Genomic DNA, 26,177 nt, shown 5'->3' with positions numbered 1-26,177 from the left:
TGGATTCTAAATATGATTTCCTGACTTGAATTCTGAAATTGGGTTCTGAATCTGAATTCTTCACCTGAATTTTGTTAATAAATTTAAGACATGGATCTTGAACCTGTATTCTTGAACTGAACTTTGGACCTGGATTCTAAAACTAATTTCTAGAGTTGAATTATCAACGCGGGTTCCAGAACTGAATTATGAGCCTAAATTCTGAAACTAAATTCAGGAGCTGGATTTTAAACATGAATTTTAAATTCTAAATCTGAATTCTGAATCCCGAACCTGAATTCTAAACCTGGATTCTGGAGCTGAAATCTGAACCTGAAATCTGGACCTGGATTTTGGAACTGAATTCCGAACCTGAATTTTGAAACTGAATCCTGGATGTAGATTTTTCAACTGAATTAATAACCCAGCATGTTGATGTTGATCCAAAGTGATGGATCGTGAGCTAGCCAATACTAGATTCTTCTAATTATTTTGCCGCATGCCGACTCCAGACCAAATGCACAAACGCGAGCGTATATAGGAAGCGTGTTTGGCCGTGTAACTAAGTAGGCTTATTGGATTCCGATCTACTGGTACGACGCGTGTTGGCAAAATTGTAAATGGTGACAAAATTTATTGTCACTAACATAATAAAACTGTTCGAAGAAAATTTATCGCCAGCCATCGAAGACTGTATTGGAAAGAAATCGAAAGCCGGTGGTCGCAAAAAAAACGTCAAAAAGATTAGCCAGCTGTTTCAAACGGAATTCCAATCGCTCCATTTGAGATATCATGACTAAGCTGGGATTGTCTTCTACAACCGTGCATTGACTTAAAACACTAGCCAGTCGCCGACTTTCAAGAATAGGGTGGCTCCATATCGTCACAATTAGCAAAACAACGAATGCCTTAACTATACATGAAGATGCCGAAGAAGTTGATATTGCGTAGTAAAGACAAAATCTGAACATTTTCCTGGACGGAAACTGGAATAGGTAAGTTAGGGGCAATTTTTAAAAAAACGTCAAGCACAAGTCAAAGTTAGCAAAAAATATCTCGTGAAGCAAGCCATTCGTTACTGTGGCTTGAAGAACAACATTTATATCTTAGCCAGGGACATCGACCAGGAAGTTAATATGCAGAAGTGACGTGGAAAACTTCTGTTGCTTTTCCCAAGCAACGCAGTTGTTCCGCACCTTGGGTTTGATTGAAAAAAATTAGAACATCGCCAGAAAGACGGTTTTCAGCGAGATGAAAATTAAGGTAAACTGGCTTTCTGTGGCGACTGTAATCCGCAAGTGTTGAACTTAGAATAAAACTAAGATTGCTTAAAATGACGAATATCTCTATAACAAGTACTCTTCGACGAATTGTGCATGAATTATCTGCTTTTGATCTGTAGAATCAAGATATTTCGCAAACGTCTGTTTGTTGTTGAGTAACTTTCTCTAAGTGTACAAACAACGCCAGCCCTCATTCGGAGCGGAAGGGTGATATTCTACGTTATTCAAACTCCAAAATGGCGGTATATTTGGCTCCTGTTAGTCGATGTTGTCTCAAATCTCGACGTATTGGTAATTTGAAACGGGTTCGTCGAGAAGGTTTCGAAAATGGGTTTTTAAAATCACAGTCGAACCCAAAATTTCGGCCTGCAGTTTATCGACATCATTGCAAGATCTTACAATATTGGAAAACACGTGGAGAAAATAATCACCCTTATTCTGAATAACGAAGTATCGTTTTTTCGATCGTATTCCATTCGTATTCCTAATAACGCTAGCAAAATCAAAGGTAGCTAGGATTCGACCGAACCATATTCGATCGAAAAACCAATACGTCGTTATTCAGAATAAGGGCGAATACTACACGGTTGAGCTTTCGTACCTATTTTTGTGTTTACTTCGGCTGATTGGTCGTACATTGACGTTAGCATCAGTCTGCTACAATTTAAATGCTAATTTATCTCAAACAAAATCTTGTTAAGAAAAATCCCAGTTGAATTGTCAAAACCCATAAACAAGTTAATCGTGTATCATTCGAGTAGCCATGGCCATTTGAAAACATATCCCCCCAGCCGACTGCGGTTTGCGATGCACATTGGCACAAAACGCCATACTGCAGTGTGCGTTTCTTTCTTGCCTGCATCGGCAGCCATGCCAAGATCCATAATACATATCGCTGCTATGAGTGACGTTTACTGAATACCAGCGTTGTCTGTCGCATCTTCCTTACAGCGAGGACAATTTCTTCTGCCGTTCGTTTCCCATGCGTACACCAACAATTGCAACTGACTTGGCACCGGGACAAAGCAGATAAATGCAGCACATTATGCATTTGGCGCTTTGGCTGCTGGTCTTTTTTTTTGCATTCATTCGCAGCACTTGGCAATTCATTTTTTATTTCCCTGCCATTCCACTGTCATTGGTTCCATTAGAAAAATGAGAAAAAGCGTCCCTCACTCCGTTTGAGTGGAAACAATTATGAAACTGTGTGAGCTTTATTGTTCGAAGCTCTTATCACAGTTTGTTGTATTCAAGCAAATGGGATGCGAAGGCGCAAACAATGCAAAACTTTTTGCATCTTCTTCTCCAAACAATGACGAACCGAAAATGTGACAAATTGTTCACTTGCGATTACAGTCACCAAAAGCACCCATGCAACGATTCGGGGCTAGGCTTTATTTCTAACTGAAAAACAACAACCAACGGAAAACAGCCTGAGCAGCGTCGTCGGCAGGGTATAGGAAAACTGAAATCTATAGAATCTGAATCGAGCATCGAAACTTTTATTTACTTGCTCCATGTGACTTTCCAATCCGGACTGTAAACAAGTCGGAAAGTGCAAATAAAATGCCAACATCAGGCCCAAACCCTCTACAGGTTCTCCAATTCCACTTGCCGGCCCACTGGATTTCGCCCATTCATTGTTCACCGCTATAAATCTTCACTCCTTGCAGTAGTCAGAAGCTTTCCGAGGACTTTTAATTCAACTCTATTATCGAGTGCTTGGAGAGGCTTTGCTCATCCTAACACTCACACATACACACACACCCACTGTCGTTTAATCCAACAACACGAACAATGCCCGATACCTACCCCACTAGCAGCGTTGCTCGAGTAGCTCATCCGCTTTACCTTTCGATAGGTATCATCGTCGACGGCTTCCTTCAGAGCCTGCTCCAGTGCCGTTCCCAGATCACGGGCCTTCGGGTCGTTCTCCAGCTCGGCGTATCTGGAAAGTACAAGGCAAAATATTATATATTTGAAAGCCTTTCCGTGGCCGTCGGTTTGCGTTTAAACAGTGAAGATCGTAGTCTTCCGGACACAAATCTGAAAATCTGTTCAGTCACGATGATTGATGATTAAAATATTTTTGAGTTTTTGCAAAATTGGTGAGGCATCCAACGCTTCGTAAGGCGAAAATATTATAAACACTGATACGAAATGAAACCTGAAATGTGGGAAGAGCTTATTTCGATTATTACCTAAAAACAAAACATACTCCCTCAATTTTTCGAAACTTTTTCGTAAATCCAATAGCTGCTTTGAAAGAATACTTTCTGACAGATCAGAGACTCAGTTGCAACACTGAGGTGCCTATATTTGACTCCCCTGGTAAAAGGTAAAAGTTTAGCTGCGAAAAGCCTTCTGCTTACTTTAAATGACCCTTGTCACGTCTCACTTTGCCGCACTTTATCTTCACATCTTTGCTCTCCCTTGAGTACCATGACTCTAATAATTTTCATATTCTTTCTCCTCTTACAATATCTAGTTAGTATGATTTCGTTTAAAAATCAAAAAAATAGATCTGGACCAGTGATTCCCAAAGTGGTCCCTTCAGCCCACTAGTGGGCATTAGCTCATTTTCAGTGGGTAGTAAACTCAAAATTGTAACAAGTGGGCTTCGATACATAAAAAATCTTTCTGAGAAAGACCCTGAGAAAAATGTATTCATGACAAGTTTATATAGACATGTGGGTAATATATCATTGCGAAAAACAATTCCATTCCAATCTATCAGTTGCTAAAATGATGTGATTAGTGCATCATTCAATTATTATGAGATTTGTGAGAAAGAAAACGAAAGTAAGAAGATAAAAATTAAAGTGCTATTAAGACCAAGGTATCAGATCCAGGTTCAGAATATAGATGGTCAGAGCGATTTTCAGAATTCGAGTCCAAAATCTTTTCCAGAATCCTGAAGTCAGATACAAATTTCAGATTCGTGTTCGGAATTTAAGTTCACAATGCTGCTTCCCGGTTCAGATCCAAATTTCTTGTCAGGAATTCAAACCCCTAAGCTAAGGCATCAGAGCTCATATCCAGAACACACAAAAACCTATGTATTCCTGTCAGAAGTTCAGGTCCATAGCCCAGGTCCAAAATGCAGGCCTAGAATTCGGATCCGTTTACTCGGGAATCCAGGTCCATGTTCTAAAACTAGGTCCAGAATTCAAGTCTAGAATTTAGGTGAAGAGTCAAGGTTCAAGATTCAGTTTCGGGTTCAAAAACTCTGTCAGGAGCTGATCCGGGGTCAGAGTTCTGGATCAGAACCAAAGTCCAAGTCGAGGTTGAAAATTAAATTCCAGAATCCATATGCAGAATTCAGGTTCAGGTAAAAAATCTCTGTCAAGACTTTTGGTCCAGAATCAATACTCTCAAATCAAATAGTTACTCAATTTAGGTCCAGGTTCGGAGTTCCAATTATAGTACGGAATCCCGGTCTGGAATTCAGATCTTGGCTTAAAATCCATGTACAGAAACCTGGTCCAGATTCAGAATCCAGATGAAGAATTTTGTTCCAGGTTCAGAATACAGAATCATGATCCAAGGTTAGAATGCAGGACTAGAACTCAAAGCCAGAGACCTGGTGCTTCAAAATTTTGGCCCAGAAACCAAGTCCATAGTAATGTTTCTGAATCTAGTTTTAGGTTCAGAACCAAAATCAGGATCAAGTTCCAGGTTCACGGCTGTGGTGCATTCCCAGTATCTCTGTCAAATTTTTTGAGTAAAAATCATGTTTGGAATCCTGAATCCAGCTCCAGATTTAGACACAAAACCTTCATCGAGAGTTCAAGCCAAGAAATCAGGTTCAGGTCTAGAATCCAAATCCATGCTCAGTATCCAAGTGTAGATTTCTGCCTCAGATTCAAAATCTCTGTCAGAATCCTGATTCAAAACCTTGTCCAGATTCAGTATTCAGATCCAGAAACCTTGTCGGATATCCAAATCCAGGGTCCTGGTTCAGAATCCTGGTCTAGGTTTAAAATCTGTGACAATAATTTAGGTTCAAGTTTAAAAGTGAGGAAACCTAGAGAACTCAGGTCCAGAATCCAATCTAGGCTCACAGTCCAAGTGCAAAATAGGTTCAAAATTTAGTTTCGGAAACTCTGTCAGAAGTTCAGATTCACAATCTAACTCCAGGTCTAGAATCCAGATTCATGTTCGGAATATAAGTACTGAATTCTGCTTCAAGCTGAGAATCCATATTCGGATAAAGAATCTCTTTCATGAATCCAGGTTCAGATTCAGCATTCTGATCCAGAAACCTTATTCGTTAGTTCAGTATTCTAATCCAGTGTTCAGGACCAGAATCCAGATCTAGATATCGCTTAGTTATTATTAGGTCAGAGGACTTGCGCGTTTTTCTAACAATCATAAAACCAAATACTAATAAATTTAATAAACACAGTCTGGAAGACTCATGCAATATTAAATTCATCGACCACTGCCGATCGCCAGCTAAAAGCCGGATTTTCGAGAATCCGAGATAACATAGTCTAATGATACTATTCTAGTTTTGAGTTAGTCGTTAATTAAGATTAGAAAATACCATTGGCATCGTAGAGCTTAAGCAGTGTGCCTAAAATTATATTATATTATTGAATAAAAAAAATAAAATTAACACAGTCATGCAGATCTTTATCACTAAAACTTAATTTTTGTCGTAATTTTCCCCGGGGAAAGTAGTCGATTGAGAGTCGCAAATAAACGGTTTGATTTGAAATGTTTTCGTTTTTGTCTCTCACACAAGAAGTAAAACCAGAACTAAAACCTGTCTTAATCCACCTAGTGGTGTAATGATGCCTTTCTCATGTACATATAATATTGTGGTATTCTATTCAAAAATTTTCTCTTCGATTTTTGAAAGAAACCAAGTGATTGTTTATGCATACCATACAGAATAAAACAGTGCTTTGATTGGGTAAGCCATCCTTAAGAGGACGAAACGGGTTCACTATTATATGCACTTCCGGCACCGGAACCCGTGAACCGGTATAGTCAAAGTCGGTTCGTACGGCCACCAACTAACATGACACACAAACTCTTCTAGTACGCACTCTATAACTCCGGATTTGGAAGTTGGATCCGGATGAAATTCAGGAATTCCGTATGGGACCAGAAGACTTTTCATTTGCTTATTAGTTTGTGGAAATTGGTCAAACCATCGCTGAAAAAAGTGAGTGAGATCCATTTTGGTATATATGACCACTATTTCCGGTACTTCCGGAACCGGATACCGGGAACCAGGATAGCCGGAATCGGTTTGTTTAGTTGCCTACTGATAATGACTATCGATTTGTGTAGTTTTGAGACCAGTTTAGAAAAATTTTCACGTTTTTTGCTTCGCCGGTTTAAGTGACGGTGTACAATATTGAACACACTTTACCCTATAATTCCGGAACCGGAAGTCGGATCCGGATGAAATTCAGGAATTCCGTATGGGACCGAAAGACCTTTCATTTGAATCTAAGTTTGTGAAAATCGGTCAAATCATCGCTGAGAAAAGTGAGTGAGAACCATTTTGGTATATATGACCACTATTTTCGGTACTTCCGGAACCGGATACCGGGAACCAAGATAGCCGGAATCGGTTTGTTTAGTTGCCTACTGATAATGACTATCGATTTGTGTAGTTTTGAGACCAGTTTAGAAAAATTTTCACGTTATTTGCTTCGCCGGTTTAAGTGACGGTGTACAATATTGAACACACTTTACCCTATAATTCCGGAACCGGAAGTCGGATCCGGATGAAATTCATGAATTCCGTATGGGACCGGAAGACCTTTCATTTGAATCTAAGTTTGTGGAAATCGGTCAAATCATCGCTGAGAAAAGTGAGTGAGAACCATTTTGGTATATATGACCACTATTTCCGGTACTTCCGGAACCGGATACCGGGAACCAAGATAGCCGGAATCGGTTTGTTTAGTTGCCTACTGATAATGACTATCGATTTGTGTAGTTTTGAGACCAGTTTAGAAAAATTTTCACGTTATTTGCTTCGCCGGTTTAAGTGACGGTGTACAATATTGAACACACTTTACCCTATAATTCCGGAACCGGAAGTCGGATCCGGATGAAATTCATGAATTCCGTATGGGACCGAAAGACCTTTCATTTGAATCTAAGTTTGTGGAAATCGGTCAAACCATCGCTGAGAAAAGTGAGTGAGATCCATTTTGGTATATATGACCACTATTTCCGGTACTTCCGGAACCGGATACCGGGAACCAAGATAGCCGGAATCGGTTTGTTTAGTTGCCTACTGATAATGACTATCGATTTGTGTAGTTTTGAGACCAGTTTAGAAAAATTTTCACGTTATTTGCTTCGCCGGTTTAAGTGACGGTGTACAATATTGAACACACTTTACCCTATAATTCCGGAACCGGAAGTCGGATCCGGATGAAATTCATGAATTCCGTATGGGACCGAAAGACCTTTCATTTGAATCTAAGTTTGTGGAAATCGGTCAAACCATCGCTGAGAAAAGTGAGTGAGATCCATTTTGGTATATATGACCACTATTTCCGGTACTTCCGGAACCGGATACCGGGAACCAGGATAGCCGGAATCGGTTTGTTTAGTTGCCTACTGATAATGACGATCGATTTGTGTAGTTTTGAGACCAGTTTAGAAAAATTTTCACGTTTTTTGCATCGCCGGTTTAAGTGATGGTGTACGATATTGAACACACTTTACCCTATAATTCCGGAACCGGAAGTCGGATCCGGATGAAATTCAGGAATTCCGTATGGGACCGGAAGACCTTTTATTTGAATCTAAGTTTGTGGAAATCGGTCAAACCATCGCTGAGAAAAGTGAGTGAGATCCATTTTGGTATATATGACCACTATTTCCGGTACTTCCGGAACCGGATACCGGGAACCAGGATAGCCGGAATCGGTTTGTTTAGTTGCCTACTGATAATGACGATCGATTTGTGTAGTTTTGAGACCAGTTTAGAAAAATTTTCACGTTTTTTGCATCGCCGGTTTAAGTGATGGTGTACGATATTGAACACACTTTACCCTATAATTCCGGAACCGGAAGTCGGATCCGGATGAAATTCAGGAATTCCGTATGGGACCGGAAGACCTTTTATTTGAATCTAAGTTTGTGGAAATCGGTCAAACCGTCGCTGAGAAAAGTGAGTGAGAACCATTTTGGTATATATGACCACTATTTCCAGTACTTCCGGAACCGGATACCGGGAACCAGGATAGCCGGAATCGGTTTGTTTAGTTGCCTACTGATAATGACTATCGATTTGTGTAGTTTTGAGACCAGTTTAGAAAAATTTTCACGTTTTTTGCTTCGCCGGTTTAAGAGACGGTGTACAATATTGAACACACTTTACCCTATAATTCCGGAACCGGAAGTCGGATCCGGATGAAATTTAGGAATTCCGTATGGGACCGGGAGACCTTTCACTTGAATCTAAGTTTGTGGAAATCGGTCAAACCATCGCTTAGAAAAGTGAGTGAGAACCATTTTGGTATATATGACCATCATTTCCGGTACTTCCGGAACCGGATACCGGGAACCAGGATAGCCGGAATCGGTTTGTTTAGTTGCCTACTGATAATGACTATCGATTTGTGTAGTTTTGAGACCAGTTTAGAAAAATTTTCACGTTTTTTGCTTCGCCGGTTTAAGTGACGGTGTACAATATTGAACACACTTTACCCTATAATTTCGGAACCGGAAGTCGGATCCGGATGAAATTCAGGAATTCCGTATGGGACCACGAGACCTTTCATTTGAATCCTAGTTTGTCAAAATCGGTTCAGCCATCTCCGAGAAAACCTAGTGAGTTTATTTGACACATACACACACACACACACACACACACACACACACACAGACATTGCTCAGCTCGATGAACTGAGTCGAATGGTATATGACACTTGGCCCTCCGGGCCAATTTTCACTAGTCGGTTTTTCAAGTGATTGCATAACCTTTCTATATGATAAAGGCAAAAATGACTCGAAAAGTTACTTTTAAGCGGACTCCTAAAAAAATCATAGTGTTGTCCACATATGTCACAAGAAAACACGCCTAATGAAGCACTTTTCTCTATAAGAAAAAAACAAAAGACAGTCTAAAACTATGACTGATTGAATAAAAATAATGAAATCCAACAACTTGCATCATAAGCTTTCAGAGACAGATTTCGTCCGCAACCTTCTCCAATCCGGGAAAATTATTCTGCCAACTGAACTATTGTGGATGTGATGATACATAACTCAGAAGACTTCCCGCTAGAAAAGAACTTGGTATTTGATCTGACTGTGCACGGTCGGTTAAGTTCACATTTTCGCTGATTCCCTGTGATCCAATTTCGCACTCAAACAGACCAGATCTCACTTTTATTGATTTTGTTGTTGTTTTGTTTACCCAATGTTTGAACGATAAGGTCTTGAATCAACAATTAATTTCTACCGCGTTGGGATTTGGAAGCAAATTATTTTTTGTATAATTTCTATCTTTTTTAAATTTAAATCTCAAATTAACTGCAAAAATGTTGATTAAAGTCTACTTGATTTATTGATCCGGAACGCAAGAGTGCTTCGTATTACCAATACACAGTGGTTCGGTAAGCAAAATTAGGGGGAAACAATTGTTTACGCTTCAGGACATAAGTTGCACTTGAGGGGCAATTTAAAATTGCCCTACATTATTGCTAGGTAAATCCTGTCAAGCATGAATGAGTTTCTTTTCCGAACTAAATACCATGCGTCTCCATCTGACGATAATTTTATGGAGACGCATTGTTTTTTCGAATAATTTAATTTTTTTTTAAGTCAGATTCAACATTAAGTCATTACAATTATCCGTCATTTGATAAACTAATAATTATCCGTCATTTGACAAACTAGGTCTTAGAGAATCACATCATATGTGGGATTAAGTCACCCGTAAAATTCAAACTTTGTTGGTGTGTACTTATTTTCTGCAGTTTTTCATTAAATCATCCCTGCTTTTTGTCTCTAGCGGAAAAAGAAAGTACTGCCTGATTTTGTACTGGAAGATCTACTACAAAATATTGAAAGAAAACCTTCCTCTTGCCATTTAATCTCATTAGAACATTTGTAAGCATCTATCCTCGGCTAGATTCATTCATATGCGAAGAATTTTGTTGCATTCAAAAACACTGGGCTTTGTCGGTTACGTCACATATAAGATTACATCTCTCGAACCGGAAATGTTTGTCACAACAATTCCAAATTTGAACGACAGTGTTAGCTTTTGATTCAGCTAAAGCTAAAAAAATCGTTGAGTCATCTTCGAAAAAATTCAGCCTATGAAACATGTGCGGTTGGTCGTTTATGTCACTTATACTATTATATCAACAGAACCGGAAACGCCAACCAATTTATGTTAGAACTTGATCCATAATTCAACAGTAGCTGTTAAACGAGCCTCGATTTTGTTAAAATCGGCTCAGCCTCTCTGAGAAAATTGTCCGATGAAAAATTAACGCGTTTTGTCGCTAACGTCACTTATACCATTATATTTTCGAAACCAGAAGTCACAGCAATTTGATCTTCGAACTTGATCAACGATCCAAAAGCAGCTTTCGAACGAGCCTAGATTTGTTGAAATCGGTTCAGCCATCTCCGAGAAAATTGATTGGAAAAATACGGGAGGGTAATGTCAGAGACATAACTGGATGAAGTGAATGCGAATACCCAAATAGCAAACATTGCTCTAGTACTGAATTTATGGAAGACAGAAACAAATACAATACAGTGCAGTGAACAATAGAGTGTACGAAATGGGCAAATACGATTTAACAAAGACTGAAAATTCAATTTGTATTGATTTCAAGCGCTGCAAAGTTAGACCACCAGCAACCGAAATTGAAGTCTTGCTTAAGGAACGAATGCATCTAAACGTTAATGATGTAAGTGAGATTCAATTCAACAAGGCGTCTAACTGTGTGTACATTATGTTCAAAGGTAAAAGAGATGCAATTGCATTTGTTTCGGTTAATAACGGGATGCACAGTGTTTTTTTTTATTCAATAGTAACATATTTGAAGGCACACTGCTTAAGCTCATAGATGCCAAGGGCAAAGGGGTGCACAGTGTTGATCATGATAATGTTGAATATAAAATCCCTGAGTACATAGTGGACAATGCCATAGAAGTAAGCGTCAATGACCTTTCCCCGCAGACCAGCGATCAGTTCGTTCGGGAAAGTATGTCGCAGTACGGTGAAGTTCTTTCCATCGAAAGGGAAGTATGGTGGAATTTTTTTCCTGGTATCCGGAATGGCGTGCAAGTGGTACGTATGCAACTACGTAAAGCAATTCCATCTTACATCATTTGTGATCAAGACGGGATACATCCGTGTAAAACGCTGATTACGTATGAAAATCAGCTGGTTACATGCCAGTTTTGTGAACAACCTGCACACTTCAAAGAAAAACAAGGACAACCGCACAACAACGGAAACTAGTGAATGTAGTGTTCATGTTTCAAAAACACTTTCACCATCAAACCAACTATCAACTGCAATCAAAGTACAAAGCGCATATACAGCAACTAGCAATGAACCCAAGACTGCGATCAACAATAAAAACAAGGAAACGGAAACCACTCACAACTCCAACGATGTAGCAATGGATGATATGAGCAACGGATGAATTGACCTTCTATCTTCGCTAGAAGGAAATGGAAGCTCATCTCACCTTAGAAGAAGAGTGACAACGAGATCCAACAAAAAAAAATAATATTGTCTAACAAAAACATGGGTCAATCGGCTACGTAAAACTTAGATATACGCAAATTGGCCTGAATAAAAATTCTTTTATAAAAAAAAAGAATGCATTTTTCATCTCTTACAAAAACGTGTTGAATCAATTCTCTAACATATCTAACAAGAATAACCGATCTGAAGCAACTGTGAAACATGTCAATTATAACAAGTTTTATTTGTTACTTGGGTAAAACTGACATGCTTTTCCACACATCTAACTATCGATAATCGCACGTAAAAGCAAAGCCTTGATATTACATTCCTGTAGTGGAATTTTAACAGACTTCGCAGCCGATTCAGAGTGTACAGAAACCATTGCATGGCTGGTGCTACGATTCTACTGACACCACGAATCCTTCCAGGTCGGGGCTCGAACATACGACAACTGGTTTGTAAGACCAGTGCCTTATGCATTGAACCACCAACCCGGGATAATCGCACGTACTAGTAGTTAATTGACTGTGTGAATTTTGCAAACTCTCGATGCGTCACTCTCGAGAGCAAAAAATTACGGGGTTTTGTAGGGGACAAAACCGATTGAAACAAAAACGCAATGTTCAAATCCATTAATAAATTGAAAAATTCACAACAAATTGTTTTTAATCATGTAGGATTTCCAAATTTAAGTTGAGAATGAGATTAATTTTAATAACTTACTAATCAAACCCGTCTCGAAATACAAATTGTATAAAGATTTGAAAGAATATCATCAACCCGAATTTAGTAATTCAAAAATATATGTTGTTGATATAAGTTATGGTAATCCTCTCGCCAAGCGTGAACAAAAAGTCTCTATAATTTCTTCAAAAAACATAAGAAATGGTAAAATATTATTCACTATATATATGATATGCTCTTCAAAAACTAGATATTTTTAGCCAGTTCTAATTCCATATAGAAAAGATCTTTTTTGAATATTATTCAGTTCTTCTATAAAATGATGCATATACGGAATCAGTTGAGTGAAGTATTGTCACCATGTTTTGATCTGTAACAATGAATAGTTTTGCAATAGGCGAAAAAATAAATTATAAGAACATTTTGGTTATAAATTGAACTTCGACTTTGTCTGTTTTACTAGTGAACGAAAAAAAGTTAACACACTTCACCTTAACGTATTTCTATGTATCGGTTTTGCACGATACGCTTTGTGTGATGATTTGTTCAATTCATGCGGTTGAATTTTTCGTGCCTCACTTTAGCACTGAATTTCATCCTAATGCTTGATCATACCAAGCATTTGAGAAAATTTCAAATTTGAGTTATTTGTAGTTATCTTAAACTACTGCAAATTTTACCATTAAATGCTGACCATATTTCCGATGACATGGAGAAATAATTATGTTGTTGAGTTGAACCGTTTTTTTCAGCAATTTTATTACCTTTCTTTAGAGGAAGGCAATACAATACTCTGTCTGTGATAGTCTCATGAATGTGTGGTAAGAAGTTATCACAATTTAAATTTTATGAATATTTAAACAAACTGTTTTACCCATGTGAACACCAAGCCCCAATTTACTATCGTTGTGATAAAATGCAAATATAATGCTCCATTGCCCAACATTCATTCAACATACACATTCAAACTAGATGGTCTCATGGGTAATTTTATTAACTTAACGAACCGTTTATCATTTATTTATGATACGATGTGGAATAATAACGTTTACTCACGTTACTAGATCAACCAGAAAAATATCTTTTTCGACCCTAACCAATCAGAATTCAAGTTAAAATGAGTACAAAATAATACTATAAAATGTGAACATTGCCGTCGTACCGTTCCGAAACTTTCGACCACTCGGTGTACCTCCAGTGAGTCCACCCACGGCTGTTGTTGGATTGCTATCCTCGATAACAACCGGAGTAACGGTTTGCAGCAGTGCATTTCACGCCCGGGAAGCCGAGGATGCACGAAATCGTACGGGTGAAGTCTGAATGAAGAAAAGTAACGAGCGCTTATATTTTTCAACCAGATAACTTAATGCAACTATCTGGCAAAGCGTTTTACTGAAACCAACCGGGCAGCCAACCAACCAACGAGGGCGGGCCTTCACGCTGTCCTGCCGACAAGAGTCTTAGTGCCCGGAGCGTCGGAACAACAGCAGTGCAAATATTTATTAAGTTTCCGATATGAATCTTCAGCCCGGTCGGACAGCTGTCGATTTTTCTGCAACCTCTGCTCGACAATGGCACTCTAAATTTTCGAGTGCTTTCCGATGCCGGGTTGATCCATTCAGTCTGGTGAACAAATCCAAGCGAAAATATTATTTCGACTTGACTCTTCCCAGGAGAAAAAAATTATATTCATCATATTTGCTGCACCTCCCCCGGTTCGGTTCGGTTTAGTTCGATTTCATGGGTCAACGTTTTCCTTCCAACTGCGATATTGTTCTTGAATGAGATGAAATACTTTCGTCTCAGTGAGTAACAACATTGGAGGAAACAAAAATTCTTGGGATCTGCCAACGCGAAAGCAAAAGCAATCGAAAACCACTCTTCATTTTGCCAATCTGCAACTGCAGTGTATGAATGACGACTACATTAGGGTTCGCCACTTGGTGAAGTGTCGCTTAATATTAATAAATTGTTTTTACGTAAACAAGACTCCTTGAAGCAAATTTATCGAGCGTAGCAGCAAAGATGACTTCAACTTTTCACGATAGGTAAAATTCATTATTTAATGCAACTTCTGAACGGATTCCAAATGAAACAGATCGCCCCAGCATCAACCAATCTTGATTATTGCGAGCTGTCTTATATCGCCCATCCCCGGCCGCACTGGTACTGCTTTCTTTGAAGTTTCTCGCAACACAACCGAAGCCAAAACATGACAAACATTTGGACATTAGTGTCATGTGTATATGGATAAGCGCCGAGGATGAATTACATCTCGATGTGTTCGAATTTATTCGTTCCGTTCGATGATTGCGGCCGCACAGCAATCGAACAAACCGGAAGGATGCCCTCTGGGGAGAGCAACCCTGAAACCGTAAGATATGAATATAAATTGAATGCGGTTTCCGGTGGCGCCTGCGGGACGATCGAATAAACCGTTCCAGTTGTGCTAGACCACACACACTCACACACACACACACACACACACACACACACACACACACACACAGATGGAACAATTCAAGATCTTTTGCTGGCAGTGTACGGTTCCATGGGCCGGTTCATTACTGTGTGCCAGACGGTACCCGTTGTAACCGGTTTACTTGCTAGAGATTAATTTGATTGAAAGAAATATATTCGATTGATATTTTGGTTCGGAAAACCGGAAAAGTTGGATTAAAAGCATACAACAGTCGCTTGCCGTTCATTGATCAAACGTGATAATGGGTGATTTATTCGCGAAACATCTTTGCTGCATCTTTCGTCCGGCAGCAATTTGCATCGAAAAAAAAACCTTCTTAAGGGGCCCTACCGGCACTCCTTGGAAAAATCTTGTTTTTTTTTCGTGAATACGACTTACGTTACTATGGTGTGCCTTTTCTAAATTTACCCTTTGAGACAGTGATAAGTTTTTGATCGTGAATATCTCTTGTTGTATCTAACGAATCTAAAAACATAATTTTTGCTACACGCCATCAGAAATATGATCACTTTTCGAAATGTTTGGTATAAACGAGTATCAAAGAGGATAATTCATATGGCGCGTTTGCCTTTCTCGTATTTTTAAAGCTCATAGCTCAGTGATCTGTGAAAGGATTTATATAATCTAACTACCAATAGAATCGAAATTTTTCAACTTAAACGTGTATAGCAAAAGCATTGAAGTATTTCAATAGTACACTATTGAAAAACCTGTCTCATTTGACCCATGTCAACACCAGCCAATCAGAACGCGTTCTGAGGAAGAGTTCAAAATATCTGCTGCTGTACAACAAATCGTTCGAAGAAAAGTTTCCGAACAGTGTTGATAACGTAGTGAGTTCCACAATTTGGTCCTTCTGAAAGGCAGGAATGAATCCCAATAGTTTCTTTCAATGAAATGCAAATCCAAAATGAAATAATCGACATTAAAATTCTGCATGCGGCTATTTTTATAGCCGTTAGGGCCGCCCATTAGTGAAAAAGCTACAAACGAAACCACATAAAAAGAAACCTCTTAACAAAAATTGGATCAGTTTGGATTCTATCGCCACTGCGAGCAGATGTATTTTGTGTCGTTTGCAAAGCTAGTTTCGCTTCCGACAAGAACGATTACGTCACAGCTGCCAGTTATTTACATTGGTGAAAAAGCAACGGTGGAGAGCATTACACAAAATCAGCCGTTCTAATGGCTCTAAAAGTTTTCTAAAGAACTATTAGGATTTGTTGTTCGCAAATCGAAAGGAAACATCCTCAGTTTAGTGCAAATCTAGAACTGTTTGATTTGATTTTTGCACTTTTCGCTGTGTAAAATTCACAGTAATCTGGATCAAGTGAAGCCTTCTTTGTTTTTGCGTAAAATGTGGAAAAGGGAAATGCTTGCATAATTCATACAATTGATCAACTAATTGATATTCGGAAGTGTTAAGGAACATGTCAGTTGTTTTCGTACTCACGACATCCAGTTATGTCTCTGACATTACCCACCCGCCTTTTTCTTTAGCGTTTTTCTTTAGCACAAAATACAACATCGATTTTCGAAACAAAATTCTTGGCCCAAACAAACTTTCCAAAAAATCAAAAAAAAAATTTTATCAATAGTGTAATTTAATGTAATCAAAATGGTTTTGGATTTATTAAAATTGAAAAATTTGTTCGAAAGCTATGAAGTTTTAAAGAAATTTTGTATGAAAGCTTTAATTTTTCATAACAGCAACATAAAAAAAATCGTTGATCAAAAGTCGTTTCACATTTTATGTTTTTACGTAAACCGCTATAAAAAATAACAACATTTCACTACAATTCACGATGCTGAGGTTCACAGATGGCCCACTTGAGAAATTCTCACCCAACACCAAACACTGATCGACCATTTTTTCACTTATATTTTCGGTAGAAGCGATAGATGATTTCCTCCTCCTTTTTGCTACTTTTTTGATTAATATGCTTGAAACTAACACAGCATTGAATCAACTGCGGGACGTTCGCAGGGTTAGTTTCTCTTCAGGTCGTTTGCATTGGAGCAAAATACAACGAAAAGAGGACAACGATGGGTAACATTATACTAAATCAGCTCTTCTAGTGGCTCCAAATGTTATCTAAAGAACTATGAAGCTTGCTTCTTTGCAAATCGGAGATAAAAATTATCAATTTAGTGCACAACTAGAATCATTTGGTTAGCTTTGTGCACTTTTCGCAGTGCGAAATTCGCACCATACGATTGCGAATAAAGTCAGCGTTTGACTGCTTTGCGTTCAAGAAAAATGCTCCTAACAGTGTTTAATATCATAGAGAATTCCACAATTTGGCTATTTTGAATGCCAGATGTGAGTCCCGTATAACATTTTGATAGTTTCGTACACTAAATTCGACATCAAAATTCTGTATGTAGTCATGTTTTTTGGGCGTTGGGACCGACCATTTGTGAAAAAGCTACAAACGAAATCACGTGAAAAGAAAACACTTTACAAAAATGGCTTTAGTATTGAATTCATTTGCCAAGAGAGGCAGCTTTGCTGTGGGACGTTCGCCGAACCAGTTTCGCGCTAAACAAGAACGATTGCGTTATCCAACTGCTGGTAGTTTGCATTGGAGCAAAATACAACGAAAAGAACACAACTATGGGAAACATTATGCTAAATCAGCTCTTCTAATGGCTCCAAATGTTATCTCAAGAACTATTAGAATTACTTATCTGTTGAAATATGTAAATCGGAAGTGAATATAACTAGTTTAGTAAAGGTTTACAGTTTAATAGATTCTAATTATAAAATTTTCGCAGATTTTTCTCTATTCTATTTCGAGTGGATTTTGTTTGTATTGGTTTGAATACCTACACTGATCATATCAGTATTGCATCCACTGACAAGAGGTTAGCCTGGAAACAGATGACGGAAGTCAGCGGCATACATCGAAATTTGAATTCCATTCGTCACTCTCCAACACCAACGCCTTCATTATTTCATTATAAAGAACTATACAAATTGTTTCGTAATATTTAATTGTATGTCATAATGTTTTACGTAACTAATGCGTACTTTAGTGTAGGTGCATCGTTTCAAATTCTTGTTGTGAAAAAGGGGAAAGCTTGAACAATTCACACAATCGATATCCAGAAGTGTGAAGAAAGCGTGCCGGTTATAATCGTATTCATTAAATGGTGTGATCGATCGTCTCCCATCCCGAATTCGCGTCCTTTCCTTTTCACTTCACCTATCAAATGATTCATAAACGATTTCCTTTTGTTTTTGTTGTTTTCACTCAAATTCTCATCAACTCCAGTTCTATTTCGATAGTTTTGGGATGTTGGAAATGTTTCGGATGTTTCGTATTCATTGTTGCCCAGAATTTTTCGATGGACGAAGTTCCGGTGGGTTCATATCTTTTGACACAAAATTGACTGCGTTGGTTCGGTTCCAATCTCATATTTTCATTTCCAACCACTAGTTCCTCTATGATAAGACGAAACCAATCTAACGCCTGCAGGGAGGATCAGTAGATTTTCAGTTCTTATTCTTTAATCGATATGTTGAAAATCTGTTATGTTTGGTTATAAAGACTGTCTGAAATATGATAAATCGAAGTAATTACATCCTAGAACCTCTTTCTAAACCAAAATACTATAGATATGAATCAACAGGTAAAAATAATTGTGAATCGTTTTCTGTCATTATCGATTCTCAACGCTTCGATTGAATATTGACACTAGGCGACAGTAGGCGATATTTACTGATAACCGAAAATGACTAAAAGGACAAATGAAAGAAAGAATACAATTTTGAAACTATTGTTCCGCATATGTCGTTGACTGGACATGGATTTCGTTATCATAATTTGCAAGCGGAGCTGACAGTGACATTTATTTCTGGTCATTTTCGTCTATTTCAAGTAATGAAAATGACTTTTCATAACTCTAGTAAAAACAAAATAGTGATTGAATTAGATATGCGATTTTTTTTTATTTTCGTTTGTTCAATTTTGACTTCCCTATAGTAAAACATTTCAAGAAGATTTTGTGAAATTTCTCTATAAGCCTATCGGAACAAAACTCTGGAAGTTATAGGCCTTTACCTTTGCTTTTCTCATACTGCGAAGAAGCCAAGAGCTCGGCCCAATATTTCTGCTTCGATTGACTGGAAAATTTGACAAAACATTCTTCAAATATATAAGTAATATACAAAAAAAAATACAAAGAAAAAATATGATTTTTCAAAGGTCCTGCGCGCTCCCCAGAAAAATAAATTGTTTTCTTCGATTTTATAGAGAATAAACTTAAAACGCGTTTTTCGACCGAGCGTTTCATAAGTCTATGTCCATCGTCATTCGAAAACTACTTTACCTTTTTTTTTCAAATTTTGCGCAGCATTTTTTATATGTAAAATACCAAACCCCAACGTTTTTTTTTTCGTTCTCTGTTACTTTGAGGTTACAAAATGGTGGATTTTTTTCGAGAAAAATTACAAAAAATTAACTTTAAACAACCAGCAAAATTTAAAAAAATCAAACAGAAACATTGGGGTCTAGAAAAACATACTATGATCTCCTATAACCAGTGTTGGGAAAATCATGATCAGAAAAAGTTCATTTCAGTATCACTCGTGAAAAAATCAGCACAAGAGATTTTCTAAAAAAAAACTCAGTGACTGCAAAAATCACTTCCGATATTTTCATTCATGGAACAAGCATCCACAAAACTTTGAACCTCGAAATTCACAAGTGATTTGACTTGATGACGAATTTTCACCCACAAAAATATCGCTAAAGAGAAAATCGAAAGAGAGAAGAGTCACCGATGATATTTCGATGCTGAATTTCCACTACGCTCCAGTTCGACACCGATGTGATTCTTGCAAGGTTCAATTATTATATTTTCATCAATAAAAAGATCTCTAGTGAATAAATCCGCAATTGAACCGCAACTGAGAAATAATAATTGCGATATTTTCGATACACATAGGGTGATCAATATAAATAATAATACTTTTTCCATATTCCAAACAGTGATTATAGCGACGGAAGGCTGTTTTAATTCCAGCTGGTTGATGTGCCACTCGTGCACTATTCATATTAAATCCAATAAAACGCATTCAGCATGAATTTTATACTTAGAAGTAACAGGAGCGCAGCATTGTCTGCATATCTCGAGCACACAGTAGGCGCAGTGTTTGAGTGGCGCGTTTGAATCGGCCTAGCGGTAGTCTGCGCTCCTGTTACTGCTGCGTACGTTATTCAAGCTAAATTGACTAATATATTTCAATCAGTTACATAGCATGATTGCGATTGTTTTTATTAATGTTTTTATTGTCTTTCTAACTATGATTAATAACAGCACTTTCTGCTTTTATTAATGAAATTACTTCACCACCGCGGTAGTGCCGAATAAATTTTATAAGCCTTACCACTATTGATTCTCTCATCAACCACCCTACGCACAATGAACATTTTCAGAAAGGTTCAGTTTTCGTTCATCGGCGAATTTTTTCATCATGTATTTAAAAAAAGAGTTGAGATACAACGGCTATGGAAAATCATTTCCTAAAAATCTTTTGTTCGAAAATCAAATCTGATGTGTTCAATGTGCGACCTTTTTGCCTTTCTTTATAGAAAGGTATTAAAATTTCTGAAAAACCGACTATCGAACGGAGCTTTGGAGACCCAAGATGTTATATACTAATTGTCTCAGTTCAATGAGATCGGAAAATGTATGTGTGTGTGAAGGGTGCACCGGCGGTTATGGTTTGAAAATTTTCGATTTTGAAAAATCATTATAAATGAGATTTCCGAAATCGAAAATTTTGTATATGCCAAAGGTCTTAGGATTGCATGAAACGTCGAGATTTAGTGTCAACTCGAAGAAAAATTTTTTGAAAAAAATCAACTTTCTATGACTTAGAGAAGTTTTGAGTCCCAGAAAATATTTCGAGATGACACTAAGTCTCGGCGTTTCATGCAATTCTATAATTTTATGGTGGTGGTGATTTTTCGAGATCTGTAAAAATTCACTATGTGAATTAAGAAGGGTTTTTCAGGTTAGCATCACTCATCAAATGGGCAACGCAAATGTCCAGCGCTTGGTTAGGGAAATAATGCCGAGTATGTGACATAAACACTGAAGCATGCTTTTGTAAACTACTCGAATCAATCTGAATTAAATGGTGTCAAAAATGAGCCAAATTAGTGTTAGTGAATTTCAAATTCATGAGACTGTTTGAAGAAAGAGAAAGGCATTTTCACACCACTAGGTGGATTAAGAAGGGTTTTCTCAAATATCATCGAGCAGCATGTTCGCTAGTGAACTTTTAAAAACTGATTTTTTACCATGTGAAATCAGTTTCAGTGAGAATCGCTTTGTCAAAAAATCAGCACTAAATTTTTCTGCAGTGAATTTTCTGATCGATTATTTTTTTGTCTAAAAATTACCTGTGAAAAATGTCTCGATTTTCGAAATTTTGATTTTTTCCCAACACGTCTAAAACTATGTTGGTTTGATTTTTTGACTTTTGATTAGTCTGCGTTGAGATACAGTGGACACCAAAAATCATGATTTCTAAGAAGCGTTCTCCTACTCCTTCATCGGCTTATTTTTCAAAATTAATTCCACAGACGAACACATAGACCGAAATATTAGTAAAATAATCCATTTGCATTATCATATTTACAGAGCATTTGAATGAACAAAAAGTAAAACATTTCTCTGAAAAATGTAGGCTAAGGCGTTCAATTCCAGAAACGTTCCATGAAAATGATGTTTGTTCCTTTTTTTCATGCATTCGTCACAAAATAGTACTGATTTTTTATGAAATTTGCTTTAACTTTCCGTAGTGCATAACAAAACGTCAAAATCTGCTTTGATAGCAGACCAAACAAATTTAATCCTGAGCTTCTTCAGTGCTCAAGGAACTCTTCTTAATAATCTAATTTTGAAGGTACACTGCCTAAGCTCTAAGACGCCGAGTGCAAGCCATATGCAGCTTTACTTCCCATTGGGGAAGGACATATCGTAACATCCATTTTACTGGTAAATACATATCAGTTCTAAACCGTCCTCTTGTGGTTGATTTAAATATACGACAGATGAAATATACAAATAATTTAACGAATCGCTCCCACGGTTTGACGTTTACATTGTAAGTATGTTCAGCACCACGACCAGTTTACCATCATTGTTGTCATTGTGGTCCTGAAGGACCGTGAATGTGCGCCAGAAAAAGGATCGTAACTGTCAGATCTGGAAATTCGTTTGTGGTTTGACATCAAGCGAAAATGAGATACGAAAGTTACTTTTTGACCCATGTTGTTGATTGCGGGAGAGACAGAAGGCCTTGCCAAAATTTAACGAGAAATAAAAAGTCGTGTCACAATTTCATACATATTGTGTCAAAGTGTCCTACAAAATAATGTTTCCTTTTTTAACAGTTGATTTTTGAATCACGTTTCCGGTTTTAATAATTGATTTTCGAAACGGTTGTGTTTTCTACTTTTCGATGGCTGGTGTAGTGTAGAGTACGTTATTTTTGTCGACTTTAGAACCAGGACCTAGAAGGCCAAGTGACTACCATTCGACTTAGTTAATCGAGTACGCAAAATGTCTTTATGTTTGTGTATGTATGTATGTATGTAACATTTTTGTGCACTCAATTTTCTCAGAGACGGCTGAACCGGTTTTAATAAACTTTAATTACAATGAAAGGTCTTGTAGTTCCATACAAAATTCCCGAATTTATTTTAAATCTGACTTCCGAAATTACAGGGTTATTAGTGAAAATATTTCAATTTCAAACTGTTAGTCACTTTCCTCAGAGATGGCGTGATCGATTTTTACAAACTAAGATTCAAGTGAACATTCTTATGGTCATATCAAACTCCAAAATTTCATCCTGATCCTAAATCCGATTCCGGAATTATTGGGTGAAGAGCGATGAAAATTTTATACCGTCGCGCAAAACGGCGATAAAAAAATCTAAAGCGTGGTCAAAACTATTTCAATCGATATTCATTGTCAGGCAAAATAAACCAATTCCGCTAAATTCTGGTTTCCGGTTTCCGATTCCGGAAACACCAGAAACATCGGAAACAGTGAGACTGTTTTGTTTCATAGGTTATACTAGTTGATGCACAAACGAACTTTTTTGCTGTTTGATTCCCGAGTTTCACAATGGCGTTATAAAAAGAATAAAAATTACAAATGACGTATCTGTTTCTCGATTCAATGCATAGGGCGCTGGCTTTGCTTTGCTTCATATTTAACTAGAATCAAGGGGACCGTCGCTTATCACAAACTATAATGTGCTTCTAAAAAACACTTGATATACTGTGAGCCTAAGGGTGTCACTCTGTGCCCCATGAAATAGTTACTTGTCAAAACTGAGCCCTTTGTGTGCCGCAACTATTCAATTATATAAAAACGAAAGTGCCAATATTGATAAATGCACCAACGCAGTGTGTTAATGTGTGATTGGCACATTGTTCTAAGCGTCCTCCTCTTGACTAGAATCCAAGTTTAGAATTTAGTTCTAGCATGTAAGTTCTGAAATCTGAAACTGAATAGAGAAATTGAATTCTGATAGAAAATCAGGAAAGAAATTCGGAAAATGAATTCAATAATTAAACTTTGGTTCAGAGATCAATTCCAAAATTTGGAGTGCAAATCTAAAATGTATACCTTGAATTTTGTTCTAGTATTCTGAAGTTGATCTTGGATTCGAATTCTGCACCAAAATTAGGGAGTTAAATTTACTTCCAACATCTAGTAAAAAAAAACGTTTCAAAAATCTGTTCCAGAATCCTAGATTCAAATCTAGAGTCTTAGTTTTGCTGGAACTGAATTCTGCAACTGAAATTATGTTTAAAATTCAGGTTCTAATTACAGTTCCGACTGCTTGCCACGACATTCGAAAATCAAATGAGATACTAGGTAAAAATTTCAACCATCTTCAAGCTGAGTTGAAAAAGTCTTTGAACTCGAAAAGAAACGTCTGTAGAGTCGTCAAGTTCTTTATTGAAAATTGAGTACCGAATTGATTTAAAGATCAAAAAACAACAAATATATAGACACATCTGATTGTCTTCCACAGGGTGAATTTTGGAAAGGAGATCCATAGCCAAGTAAGACGTATTCACGACAAAGCAGCCAAGAATATATCGTCTGGGCTCCTGCTTCCATGTCGTAAGAGGCCATAATTACACGAGTTTTTCTACTATTCTACTATCACTTACCAGGTTTCTTAGTTTAATGTTTCAACAAGCAATTTTTTCTATAACGTGTTCTATTATCAAGAGAATTCTTTTGGATCTATATTTTCAAGTTTGTGAGAATAGTGGTAGAACAGTTCCAGGGCGTTCCCTGAACCGGACACTACTGAGTAAGACCCGTGCCGTTAAGCAAAGCCTTGGTATTACATTTCTTTTGTGGAATTCAACCTACTGACACTAAGGCCCGTGCCGTTGGTAATCCTACGAATAAGTCTGCAAGTTAATTGCATTTTTCAAACTGGCCGCAGCGTTTTGGAAAATCTGCTGTACTATATTTCAATTTCGATTTCGTAAATCAATATACTTTTCTTGAAGAATAATACGATTGTTCTAACGACGTTCCGACGTTTCTATACCACAAGTTCTCCTTAGCCTTAAAAAACGCTTCAGTTTTTGCGATGCAAATCTCTTCGCAGCAAGCTTCACCTTTTAGATCCGAGAACATAGAATATTCACTGGGAGGTAAACCAAGCGAATATGATGGCTGTAGTAGCTATTCGAATTTCAACTCATAATATATAGTGACTGTAACAGTTGTTTTTATCTGCTATAAGGAAACGCGGCACCTCCTTTTGCCAACTTTCTTTTGATGTGGAACACATCTTTATTTTCTACATAGGGGTGCAAATCGGAAACTCAAGAAAAACTACACGTAGAAATGTGGTCAGGTTCTAAACACATACAGCTCAGTCTATTTTGTATCAATTATTAATATTATTTCATCATTTGATAGGAAATATTTTCGTTTCGATTTGAATGTATCAAGCCACGTATTTTCAATTATAAATGATTGAAATTTTGATTAATAGCGAGCAGTGTCCTATTTTGTCTGCTAAAAATCGCCGGCACGTCGCATTTCCCTGCCATAGACGACGGTTTTAATGGAGTAAGCGATGTATCAAAGTGAGAGCATCGCTCTGATTGGTCAATTGATGCAAAGGCAGGCTGTTGGAAGCACGCGAATCCATAAATAGAAGCTAACGTTTCAGTCCTATGCGTAGCATGCTAGAGGTAGGTTGTTGCAAGACAGCAAAACAAAAAGTTCCAGAAAACGATTTGAAGCTTTAATTGGTATACTCTGATCTTGTGTCATGCAAGCTCGGATGAAATTCCATGTTATGTCGTATCCCCATGAGAAATTGACAACTACCCCTGGGTAAATTTTGAGTGCTTAAGAATAATTTCTAATTTATATTAGATGAACTCGATTGATAATGAGCTTTAACCGAAATCGTAGAATGGTAGAGAAACTTAACGCTAAAAAAACTGCTTGCGTACAAAACCTGAACACAAGCTTGGCGAAGAGAAGCTTAATTATCGAAATCGCAAGTATGTACAAAGATATAATTGCATACATTTTGGATATTGGTGTAATTTTGTCAGCTATAAAACAAATGCAAATCAAGACAAATGATGTTCGGTTTTGGTTCGGATTGATTGAACTTTTTGATTGTAGATCATTAGAAATTTTGGTGGCCTTGTTCCACATCAATGGCTCGAACAACCCCATGGGGCTGATACTTGTAGTTTTTTCCATATTCAAGTGTACATGTGAAATTGTGAAGTCAATAATGATTGATTTGCTTGGAGCAGAGGCCGGATAATGCTTATCAAGCCAAGCTGTCTTACCGGGGACTTATTGACCAATGTGTTTAATTGGGTACAAATCCTAATGTGACTTTTAACCAACGTTTAGTTGATTCACAATTTAAAGGAGTACCCGATCAATACATCATTTTAATTATTTTATTTTAATTTATTTTATTGTGGGAAACAGAGAAAAGCCCGTTGGAGTTGAA

At 37.5% G+C, this 26,177-nt stretch overlaps 2 protein-coding genes across 2 annotated transcripts in view; one reads left to right on the top strand and one right to left on the bottom strand.

Annotated features, from left to right (window-relative positions):
• The window catches only part of LOC131429205 (uncharacterized), a 443,882-nt gene that overhangs the window by 67,102 nt on the left and 350,603 nt on the right, over window positions 1–26,177 (top strand). The gene's annotated exons all lie outside the window — the stretch shown is intronic.
• Window positions 1–26,177, bottom strand: part of LOC131429711 (uncharacterized) — a 128,957-nt gene that overhangs the window by 5,315 nt on the left and 97,465 nt on the right. The window contains exon 12 of the mRNA XM_058594024.1: window positions 3,075–3,210. Coding sequence (XP_058450007.1) covers window positions 3,075–3,210 — 136 coding nt within the window. The remainder of the gene's footprint in view (window positions 1–3,074; window positions 3,211–26,177) is intronic.

The sequence above is a fragment of the Malaya genurostris genome, chromosome 2, assembly GCF_030247185.1.
Source record: "Malaya genurostris strain Urasoe2022 chromosome 2, Malgen_1.1, whole genome shotgun sequence".
NCBI lineage: Eukaryota > Metazoa > Arthropoda > Insecta > Diptera > Culicidae > Malaya > Malaya genurostris.
The sequence above is the reverse complement of the archived record's forward strand: the minus strand, read 5'-3'. Positions and strand labels throughout refer to the sequence as shown.